General features: G+C 41.3%; 1 protein-coding gene across 1 annotated transcript; it reads right to left on the minus strand.

Annotated features, from left to right (window-relative positions):
• Positions 1-333: 333 nt before the first annotated feature.
• LOC121858474 (phosphopantothenoylcysteine decarboxylase subunit VHS3-like) lies at positions 334-12,640 on the minus strand. Its single transcript, XM_042354921.1, has 3 exons — positions 12,478-12,640; positions 580-692; positions 334-513 (listed from the first exon to the last, which is right to left on the minus strand). Exons 1-3 carry the CDS (start codon positions 12,638-12,640, stop codon positions 334-336), a joined length of 456 nt encoding a protein of 151 aa, XP_042210855.1.
• Between the last annotated feature and the right edge of the window lie 535 nt (positions 12,641-13,175).

Genomic DNA, 13,175 nt, shown 5'->3' on the forward strand with positions numbered 1-13,175 from the left:
CTCTCTCTCTCTCTCCCTCACTTCTGCACCACTTCCGTCAATATATGTAACAACTACACTGACATAACACATATAGAGTGCATAAGTTTGTACATATCTATCAGAATCTACATATCTACACCTATTTTAATACTTAATATTATCTAGGTGTTACACAATATGACTCATAACGTTACGTAATATGACTAATAATGTTACGTAACACCTTTAATTAAGACCATCAATAAATATAATGACTATGATACCTAAGACGTGTTTCAACATTGATGATACAGTAAGATGTTACTTAAAGGTCATTATGTTATTAATGAAGTGGTTCAAACGTGATACAAATTACATAAGAGTTAATTGATATTCTCGAGTCCTGTTATCGTCATTATCATCATCATCATCATCACTATCATCATCATCATCACTATCATCATCATCATCACTATCATCATCATCATCATCACTATCATCATCATCATTATCATCATCATCATCACTATCATCATCATCATCACTATCATCATCATCATTATCATCATCATCATCACTATCATCATCATCATCATCACTATCATCATCACTATCATCATCATCATTATCATCATCATCATCACTATCATCATCACTATCATCATCATCATCATTATCATCATCATCATCACTATCATCATCATCACTATCATCATCATCATCATCACTATCTCCCAGTACATAAGAGAAGGTGTTCTAATTTTGGCTCTGGTAAAAAAAAAAATGCTGGCGATAATCAAAGGGTATAGGATAGGTTATTGCAGCAGTAACTAAGGTGCAGTACTGGCGATAAATAAGGGGCACTGTTCCTCATCTCGCGACAAGTACTCTGTGATAGTCGTCTAACCACAACTAATTAGCATGACGGAACTACCTCACCTGGCGGATATTACCACCATCTTGAAGTAACTCGTAATTAGTTACTTCATAATTGGGGGGACTTGTAATAGGTGATTTTTAATTGAGTGACGCGTAATTGGGCGGAGTGTAATTGGTTGGTCATAATTGGATGGTGTGTAATTGGGCAGAGTGTAATTGGGAGGTTAAATATTAAATAGTTAATAAATGGGGGGTTCGTAATGACGTATACATTAAATGAATACCCGTATGTATGAATGTATGTATGTATGTATGTATGTATGTATGTATGTATGTATGTATGTATGTTACCTAAAAAACTTACTTATCTTTAAAAATCTATACAAGAAACAAACACAAAAACACACACACCACACAAACCTCTTAATTTACACACACACACACACACACACACACACACACACACACACACACACACACACACACACACACACACACAGTCAGACAATAACAAGAGGAAGAGACTAAAAAAATAAAACAAAAAGTGAAATTACAGGTATTGAATAGAATTGCCACAGGTAAATATGGGACTTGGGAAGGCGTATGATAGATTCCTTCCCACACAATATATTTATAGTAAGTTGATACTAAAAATAATTATATGATACCTGGATGATAATTGAGGTTAATTATTAAACCTGGATGATAATTGAGGTTAATTATGATACCTGGATGATAATTGGGGAGACTGGCCATTAAATTATGTTAATGGAGTCGTAAACTGTGTATGCTTTACTAGATTAACCAGACACAGGTGACCGCATATAGACACACAGGTGCAGCCATACTGAGACATGGACATAAACCTCAGAGAAATAGACACAGGCAGATAGCCATAAACACACAGATGCACACACACACAGAAACACGTACATACAGACAGACACAGGTACACACACACACACACACACACATATACATAATACACCGGTACACACACAGACACAAACACATGGGTGTATCTAGACCAGAAAGGACTTAGATAGATTGACACTACAGTAAGGTTGGTCAAATCGAGGCAAGGTATTTTTTTTTAGATAGAACCATGACTCATCCACACAGACAGACAAACAGACATAGGAGACGGTAGGAGACGGTAGGAGACAGTTGTTCATCTCCGTAAGCACCTTGGAACACTACTCAAGCATTTGCCATATGTTACTTAAAACTGACAAGAGATAAATGTACATCACGGTGTGTGTGTGTGTGTGTGTTCATTAGACCAAACCCCTTATTTATGTAGACACACTTTACCTGACACTAATCGGTACTAAGTGGCGTGAATGACTTATGTCCAGGTAATTAGATCTACTCACCTGATATTGTCTTATACGTAAACAACAATACAGGAGCTTACATAGATGACAGTCCTCCTCCTTCTTCTTCTTCTCTTCTCTTCCCCTCCTGCTCCTCTTCCCCCTCCCTCTCCTTTCCTTCATCCTCCCCCTTCTCTTCTTCCTCCTCCACCCTCTCATTCTTTTCTTTCTCCTCCCTCTCCTTCTCTTCCTCCTCCTTCTCATTAACCCAAGTGACCTTCCTCTCCCCTCTTCCTCTTCTGACCATGACACTAAGGGAGAGACTCAGTACGTGCTGTTTCCTCCTCCTCCTCCTCCCCCTGTTATCACGTCTTGCTTTTCTTTTGTTATCATGTTTTCCTCACCTCCACCACCACCCTCATCCACCTCCACCACCAGCCATCCATCCACCACTCATCCCTCCTCATCCATCTCTCCACCACTACCCCTCATCCATCCACCACTACCCCATCCATCTCCACCACTACCCTCATCCATCTCCCCACCCCTCATCTCCACCACTATCCACCTCCACCACTCCCTCATCCATCTCACCATCCACCTCCACCTACCCTCATCCACCTCCACCACTAACCATCACCTCCACCACTAACCTCATCCACCTCCACTACCCTCATCCACCTCCACCACCCTCATCCATCTCCTCCATCTACCCTCATCCACCTCCACCACACTACCCTTATCCACCTCCACCACTACCCTCATCCACCTCCACCACTACCCTCATCCACCTCCACCACTACCCTCATCCACCTCCACCATTACCCTCATCCATCTCCACCACTATACTCTTCCACCCTCCATCACCACACTCTATTACCTGCAACACCACAATCGGTCAACTCCACCACAATCCTTCTCCACCCTCCACCACCACTATCACCCACCTCCACCACTACACCCCACCACTATACTCCACCCCCACCACCAAACTCCACCGTTCCTCCCTCACGTTCCATCAGGTTGTCGCCTCGGAGCCTGACCTATCGATCATCTCGGTGGAACAGACAATATAATTCCATTCAGTTACCAATAGCGGCTGGCGGAAGCTGTGATTGGTCGGGATTTACGGGGTCATTCTGGGTGGCCGCTTATTACCCCTCTTGTTTAAGGTATTGCTCTCTTTATTATTATTTCTTAACATTATTGCTGTTAGGTTAGGATAGGTTAGGTTAGGTTAGGTTAGGTTCGTTTCATCCACCGTCAAATGTAAATAAACAGTGTCACATCTCCCCTTCCTCCCCATCACCAACTCATCATCCAGCACAGTTAATGTATATAATGTATCTACGTAAATTATTATTAACATTTCCAACACTAAAGGATCTAGGAAGTTAATTTTCGTGCAAGAAGATTATAACTGTTCATTAATATTATTTTGGTCAAGGTATCTTATTTAGTCAGGCGTCGCTGTGTTTAATAACTGACATTATTATTATTATTATTATTATTATTATTATTATTATTATTATTATTATTATTATTATTATTATTATTATTATTATTATTATTATTATTATCGTTGTTGTTGTCATTACCACCATCAGTACTAGTAGTAGGCCGCATAGATATGCGGCTCAACTAATTCAACACAGATAGGATAGCTACTTATGTATTAGGATATTTAATATTAAGGTAATAAAATGGCGGCGAAGGTGTGGCTATTGAGGGAGGCTGGAGGCCACTTTATAAAAAAAAAGTAGTAGTAGTAGTATCATTTTACTATTATTAGTACTCTCGGAGCCTCTCACTGCACAAAAAAGAGGACAGGTGAGTTCGTGAGACCTGGATGACCCAATGACTCGCCTGCAAAAACCTATCTGCAATTACTCGAGTTTCACCTGTCACCTAGCCCTCATTGCCTCGTTAGCAGTGTCCTCACCCTGGGGCACCTGCTAATTGATTCTCCAGATGATATTCATATTTGAAGACGAGCTGGGCAGCCTCCAGTCATGGAGGAGGCGCAGCAGAAGGTTCTATAACTACAGGGAAAAATTCTGGCAGAAACCTATAGTAGACACTTTAGGAAGTCGTGAGGGCATGTTGAGGATGTTTTGGAATTTTCTCAAAGGTTAAGGGACATTGTGGGTGGTTTTGAGGCATCATGGGAGGTTTTGGGACATCATGAAAGGATTTGGGACATCATGGGAGATTTGGGGACATCCTGGAAGGATTTGGGACATCATGAGAGATTTTGGGGCATCATGGGTGGTTTTGGAACATCATAAAAACATAAGAATAGAGGAAGCTGCAGCGGGCCTATTGACCCATACTGGGCAGTCCCATTTACACCCAACCCCTATCATAGAAGGATTTAGAACATCATGGGAGGTTTTAGGACATCACGGAAAGTTTTGGGACATCATGGGAGGTTTTGGGACATCATGGGAAGTTTTGGGACATGCAAGGAGGTTTTCGACATGCTGTGGACTTTAAAAAAACATTAACATAAATTTTGAAAACCTATAAGATATGCTTTGGGGCTCAAGTGTATGCTGATAAGCTCTAGGTCGTGCTGGGGAAGATTAAGGACATGCAGAGTAGCTTTTGGCGTGCGTTGGAGTCCTCTGTGCTATGCTGGAGAGTTTTGGGACACACTGAAAGGTCTAGGACACACTGAGAAGTCTAGGACACGCTGATAAACATCCAAGATGGTCGGTTCACACAAGATTTATCCCAACGTTATTTGAGTAATTTACAATATCGTGTAACATCCAACGGTAACAATGTTTATACCTTGTTTTTGTTTTACTTTCGTCTTTCTTAAGGTGCGTCTCAGCGTCTCCTCCCTCCTTGAGAAGATTTAATCGTGGCAATGTTTCTTTTAGTCCCGGTAATGACATCCTTAATCAAGGTTATTTAATGGTCAGTTGTGTGGGTGTTGGATACGACGGATCAACAGAGCAGACCGACAGCTATTCAAGGCTGCTGATTGAAAGTGGGATGTTTTATTTGGCAGCAACACGAGGACAATAGACCAAAGAAGTACAAAAATACGTAATTAGGGCCACTAGTTATTCACGTCATTGTTAAAGGACAGTGCTATCTATAGGGGGAGAGAGGGAGGGGGTCGTGTCACCAACTGTGTACATTATCACTTCTAGCAGACGAACCAACAGTGCTTTACTCTTCCAAGTCGTCTGCATTTGATAAATTATCTATAAATACTCCTTTTTTATATGAGTTACGTCTGTTAACCTTATAATTGGTGTTTTAAGGTATTTTTCAGTTTACGTGAATAGTGAGGAGTTAAGTCTCGGTCATCCTGGACCTCGTGGACGGGTGAAGGTAAAAAGCCTCGACCGTCGTTCTCTGCCGGCCTCGCTCGAGCGGTCACCTGACAGGTACTTAATGTAAACAAAGGGTGAGGCGCGCAGGACGGTGATAGGTCTACGTGGTCGACTCGCTCTTTCCCAGGACCAGAATCTCTGACTTTCGTACTTTGAAACTTTAATCCAAAACAGAGATTACGAGATAAGCCTCCAACTACCTTCCTTAATCTACGTATCAAAGGGTAGTAGTTTAAGTGATTTCAATATTACACTAACACAACCTAAGGTAACCAAACACGTTATCTTGTTGCCACAGTAGAGGGAAACACTGTTGTGGACGAAACTCTGAGACTCTGGTCCAGGCTACTAACTTGCGTGTGAGAAACCATTGCGAAAAGATGGAAGACTATTTCATGCCGTGTTAGCAGGGGATTAAATACTGTTTGTGGGCAGCTATTAGAATGGAGTTAAAGTCTACTGAAAAGTCCATTAGGTGAGGATTAATGAGGTCCCAGTTGGTTGGTCGGGGGTGGGTGGGGGGAATAGACACTAGAAGGGGTTGAGAGGTTACTGGACTAACTACTGAAAACAAATATAAGTAAGGAACTGCTGTTTACCCTTATTTAAAATTTATGATCTAATGTTTTTATTTTCCTTGTGGTTTCAATAATGAGAATGGAATTACCTGCAGGTGTATATAGAGTGAAAGACAGAGACAAAAACCAAAATATAAATGAATAAACAGACGAGAAAAAATGAAAGAAAGAAATTAAACTAGAGAAATTAAGATATGGGTATAGGAGCGAAAAGGAAACGTATAGACAAAGAAAAACAGAAACAGAATGAGAACAAATGAATAAGACAACAATTAATAATAATTCACCACATACACTAACTCCGGGTAACACCACCTCATGTATACCACTGTAGCGACCAACAAGCACCGATTGAAGAAAAAGGTCAGTTACCTAACCAGAAACTCCACTACACCTGACGAAAACCTGCAGAAGACCACACAGAAGAATCAAATGCAGTGAAGGCAAAAAACATCTGCCGGATCACCTTCATCGTCTTGGGGTTATATCTGAAGGTATTTTTACCAGACGCACACCTTCGTTCACCTTTTACCATCACCGGCGTCTTTTAGCGGGTTTTACCAACGTGTGATAACAGTGTAGGTAATGGAAGGAACCTCGGAGAGAACTATGGAGACGGGACAATACACACAGGGTTCTCTTATTTGTATTACACGGAACACGGTCACAGCCACAGAATTTACCATTTAACTCTCGTGTTTACCTGCATCACATTAATCTTCAGACCTCGGTGAAATTGGACAAATGCCGAATATTTTTTTAGCTTCGTCATTGACAGGTCGATTCTTACTGGGTTTATCTTTACCTATTGAGGGAGTCTAGGTGTTGTCAGTGGTGGTGTGGGTCGCTGTGTGTATGGTGTTGACATTCACCTTACAAATAGTGCAGCAAAAACCCGTCTTAGTGGTCACGACGTGTCTCATTTCCTTCACATTATACCTCTCGCTGTTTTAAACTCTTAGATAACACTGTGTGGTCATTAAAGGTCAAGGAAACATTACCCTGAATAATTTATCTTTGGTTATTATCATATAACAACTTACTAGAATGAACGTTTTATGAGGATTTGTATTTACTTTTTAATTAATGCAATGTAACGAAATTTTCTTCAATTTATGTACTAGTGTGAGTTCCTGGAGTACACGCACACACACGCACACACACACACACACACACACACACACACACACACACACACACACACACACACACACACACACACACACACACACACACACACACACACACACACACACACACACACACACACACACACACACACACACACACACACACACACACACACACCCACACACACACACACACACACACACACACAGTAAGACTCCCATTAATCATATACCTGGACCTCTGGAATACAAACAAAACAACTATCTTCACACTTAACACCAAAACTTCATCATTTCTTATATAGTCTGCACTCTTACCCCCTCTTGTGGCCGTACCTGTCATTACACAGATAAACATAGATAAATCTTTTAACTATATACCTCTACGACCACCATTGTCAGCTGATGTATATAACCACAGCATCTTGAACTATGAGAAAAATAAGACAATCTGTTTTTTTTATTTAAGCATTCGTAAATTTTCATATATCTGGTTCATATTATACTCAATGTCATAACTTCAATTAATATTTACTTAACTCGAGTAGATGGTTATAGTAGCATATAATATTTTTCTTTATTCGTTGTAATTCATTGAGAGATTTCCTTCCTTGAAAAAAAAAAATAAATCGTTTTGCAATGGATGGGTCATGATCTTTGAACTTGAATGAACTTGCATGTTATATCCCTCTATGCCATTGACATTATTGGGTAATGATGATGATGATGATGATGATGATGATGATGATGATGATGATGATGATGATGATGATGATGATGATGATGATGATGGTGGTGGTGGTTCATCCATTCTTCTTCCACTTCTCATTTTCTTCTCTTTCTACTCCTACTTATTTTCATCTTCTTCCGTCTTCATCTTTTCTTTCTCCTTCTACTCCCATTCTTCTTCTTCTCATTTTCTTCCCTTTCACCCCCCCTCTACTTGGTGGCGGCAGTGGGGGTCATGTGTGCTTTTGTGTTGACAGTAACTATGTACTCAGCCTTTGAGCGTTGGTTTGCTTTCCTTGGACAATAACACACCTCCTGGGACCGCAACACATCATTTAAGACCATAACACACCTTCTAAGACCATAACACACCTTCTAAGACCATAACACACCTTCTAGAACCATAATACACCTTCTAGGACCATAATATACCTTCTAGGACCATAACATGCCTTCTAGGACCATAACACCTCCTAGGACCGTAACACACCTCCTAGGACCATAACACACCTTCTAGGACCATAACACACCTTTTAGGACCATAATACACCTTCTAGGACCATAACACACCTTCTAGGACCATAACACATCTCCTGGGACCGTAACACACCTCCTAGGACCATAACACACCTTCTAGGACCATAACACATCTCCTGGGACCGTAACACACCTTCTAGGACCATAATACACCTTCTAGGACCATAACACACCTTCTAGGACCATAACACATCTCCTGGGACCGTAACACACCTCCTAGGACCATAACACACCTTCTAGGACCATAACACACCTCCTAGGACCGCAACACACCTTCTAGGACCATAACACACCTCCTAGGACCATAACACACCTCCTAGGACCATAACACACCTCCTAGGACCATAACACACCTTCTAGGACCATAACATACCTTCTAGGACCATAACATACCTTCTAGACCATAACACATCTCCTGGGACCGTAACACACCTCCTAGGACCATAACACACCTCCTAGGACCGCAAACACACCTTCTAGGACCATAACACACCTTCTAGGTCCATAACATACCCTAGGACCATAACACACTTCTAGGACCATAACACACCTTCTAGGACCATAACACATCTCCTGGGACCGTAACACACCTCCTAGGACCATAACACACCTCCTAGGACAACACATCATCTAGGACCATAATACACCTTCTAGAACCATAACACACCTCCTAGGACCATAAAATACCTTCTAGGACCATAACACACCTCCTAGGACCATAACATACCTTCTAGGACCATAACATACCTCCTAGAACCATAACACATCTCCTGGGACCGTAACACACCTTCTAGGACCATAACACACCTCCCAGGACCGCAACACATCCCGTAAGACACCAACACCCTCTTGCTAGGACCGTAAGACCACACTCCCAGGACTTGTGCAGCTTGCGTTATTATTCCGCCCAGCATTGAGGTCAAGTTTACACAGCAAGACGTGCATGGTGATGGCTGGTCATGGCCCTGGGTGAGGGTGGTGTGGCAGGAAGGTGTGACCCGCCCCGTGTTTACCTGCGCTGTTATGACTGTTGGAACTGTGTGGTTTATTTTCACGTGGGTCAGTATGAAGAACGATATGTTAGCGACAAATGTTAATGATAATGATAATAATAAAAATAATTGTGAGAACTTGTATCTATTTAAGTAGATAGATCGATAGAGTTTTAAGCATATGAATAGACAGACATCCCAATAAACAGTGTCAATGTTCAGTAAAATAATTAACAATAACCACACCTGGCTCCTGGCTCACCTGTGACGATTGGTGATTTTTGACCCTCCGTTAATTACCTTGTGCGTTTTTGTGGTTATTGTGCAGGTGGAGGTAGTCAGGTGGCCTAGACACTGTGGCACCCGACCCTGGTAGAGAGTGCCACCCTCATATAGTATCAACTCAGGTCTGTCTGTCTGTCTCTATACACACCCAATCCACCGCCCTTCCCCCACAAACACACACCCACCCCCCACCCAGACACTCCCACACACACCCATCACGATAATATGAACTCCTCTCACCATTGATGGATTATGATGACAGGAAATTTGCTTTCATGAGTTATGTGAGTGAACATGACCTGCAGGAACACCCCGCCACCCTCTACCTCACAGTTGATGCAACATTTGTCTCAGGTAAGATACGGTTTTAGTCCTCAAGTGTTATGAAGGTGCTGTCAGATAACATTATGGGGTGAGGTGTAATAGATTTGGCTGAACGACGAGGGTGGTTATGTGTGTGTGTGTGTGTGTGTGTGTGTGTGTGTGTGTGTGTGTGTGTGTGTGTGTGTGTGTGTGTGTGTGTGTGTGTTGCGCACATAACTAAAATCAGGTATAACTTGTCTACAACAAACATTCTTACGTAAATTGCTCTTGAAAGGTTATCGTTACACACTTTTTACCTGTAACTTCACCTGCACCTGTGCTTTTATTTGTATCATTACAAGTCAACACAGTAAAATAACAGTAGAGGCTTGTTGTGTTAGGTCGCTCAACACGTTAAAGGGATTTCCTGCACCTCACCTCACCTCACCGCTGTGCCCAAACTGCCTTGTATTCGTATTCAAGTCTACATCCTGTGGTCGACCTCACGTCTTGGTCAGCCCTGGAAGGTCAGCCGTCAGTGGTCAGGCCATAACGGGACCCACCAACACCTCCTGACCCCTCACGGTTATGGTATGGTAAAAATATCCACCTCCCCCCCACAAAAGACTACGACATATTTGAGTTCCGTGGGAGAGAATCAGAAAGTTTTTACCTCAGTCTGGGTGAGTTTGACTAGTGGTAGCCGTTACTGATGATCACCGGTCTGTTATTACCTGCGTGGGAACCTCATCGCCAACTGCATAAACACCTAATTTGTTGTCTTGATTTTGTTGTTGATAAATAATGCAAATGCAACATACTATGATAAACGATCTTCATTGTTTATATATTAATGTCCTTATGGAAATTCAATGGAATTTAAGGATCAAGAAATATGACGGTAAATTGCATATTCAATTTACCTGTTGTCTGATTATGCACTCACATTAACGCAATGCTAACATCCTGAAAGCAAGCACACACACACACACACACACACACACACACACACACACACACACACACACACACACACACATACACACACACCTTGATTTTATTAGACCCCCGAATAATCAACACCTCAAGTATTACCAAAACAGCTGACCAATAACATGTAAGATCCACCGAAACGTAACAACATCACCTTCAATCACCCATCATTCACATGGCTTCATCGACTTAAAGAAACTTAAGATAAAAAAGACATTGCCAATATACTACAGTTAGGTTAAGACTATAAAGAAACATACGCACATACCAATAGACTTGTTTTAAGGATGTGAGTATGTGAAGCATCTTAGCGAAATGTGACCTCAGGATACCCGGAAAATTTGACAGCATAGAGACAAAAAAAAAAATCAGGCTCTCGGATATACAGGTGTAGGAATCTCTTTACTAGATACGAACAGGTGTACAATCAAAGACAAAAGTCGTGTCGCGGTATTTTGTCCGAAGATTAAATATAACTCGTGAAACATTATGAGAGCCCTACCACAAGGCAGAGCGCACCAAAAGTTTAGCCCTTTGGTATATGTTTTCACCAAATTTCACGACACGACTTTTATCTTTCATTGTACATATATTGAAAAGTTGCATTGTTACGTTGATATTGCAGGAGTCAGACACCACAGCTGGTTGAGGATATATTGCAATCTATCAGAAATTTTGTTTTTTTGTAGATAAATATTCGTTTTCATTTCATAAGCTGATAAATTAAATAAAACTATCACGTCATCTAAACAAAAACTAAATATATTTCAATAACACTTGTCGATAACTGGTAAAACTGTATAATCATTTTACTTATAAATAGTACAATCATCTCATCCAATCATAGGCTAGAGTCGGAACATTTTTAGCCAATAAGAGAGGAGCTAATATAAGATGGTGGTATTTCATGATAATAATCCATCTTGGTGGGAAGAGATTACTCACCACCAAGTATTTCTACATTAAGTACCAGTAAGTTAATGGACTGACCAGCAAGTCATTCAACCAATATTTAATTTAATTTGTTTTTTCCCTTACCCTCTCCTCCCCTCCCCTCCCCACTCCCTCCACCCCCCTTCCACTTAAAGCTTACAGACTGGTCAGGCGTGTCCAGTGTTAGTGGAGGAGGAGGAGGAGGAGGAGGAGGAGGAGGAGGAGGAGGAGGAGGAGGAGGAGGAGGAGGAAGGGAGGAGGAGGAGGAGGAGGAGGAGGAGGAGGAGGAGGAGGAGGAGAGTGGATGGAAGACTCGGTCAAGTTCATATAATGTAAATTCTGCTCTTTCATAAATGATTAAGGGACACACACACACACACTCACACACACACACACACACACACACACACACACACACACACCTTTTGTATGTATGTTTCCCCCCACAAGAGTACGAAAGGAAGCCAGAACCTCAGAAATAACACACTTACTAGCCAAGGACTTCCTCAAACTCTTTAGTATAGAACTAACAGCTTCATCAACTATGGCACTATGGCACAAAGGCAATATGGCACCCAGTTGATCCAAAATAACAGCTTCATCAACTATGGCACCCAGTAGATCCCAAAACACACATGGCCACAGACTCGCCATGACACAGAAAGCTAAACCTTCTCTTGTGAATTTCATGTATTACTTGACTACTAAATTGATTAGTGTCTGTCAGTAGCTGTTGTTATTATTATTCTTCTGTTCGTCTTCTTCTTCTGTTCGTCTTCTTCTTCTTCTGTTCTTCTTCTGTTCGTCATCTTCTTCTTCTGTTCGTCTTCTTCTTCTTCTGTTCTTCTTCTGTTCGTCATCTTCTTCTTCTCTTCTTCTTCTTCTGCTTCTTCTTCTTCGTCTTCGTCTTCGTCTTCGTCTTCTTCTTCTTCTTCTTCTTCTTCTTCTTCTTCTTCTACTGCTTCTTCTTCTTCTTCTTCTTCTTCTTCTTCTTCTTCTCTTCTTCTTTTTAGTTTGGTAATTATCTTTTGTTTGATATTCTTTAGTGTTAAGTGACGGTGTGTGATGATAATTCCCGACACCTGCCATGAAGGTTAAGGTAGAGAATGAATAAAAGATGTTTTTGGTTTTTTCTTAATTACCTTCGTTGTTGTTTTATTATTCGTCTTCTGCTTACCCTTCTCTTTTT

The sequence above is a fragment of the Homarus americanus genome, unplaced genomic scaffold (genome assembly GCF_018991925.1).
Source record: "Homarus americanus isolate GMGI-L3 unplaced genomic scaffold, GMGI_Hamer_2.0 scaffold57980, whole genome shotgun sequence".
NCBI classification, from domain to species: Eukaryota; Metazoa; Arthropoda; class Malacostraca; order Decapoda; family Nephropidae; genus Homarus; species Homarus americanus.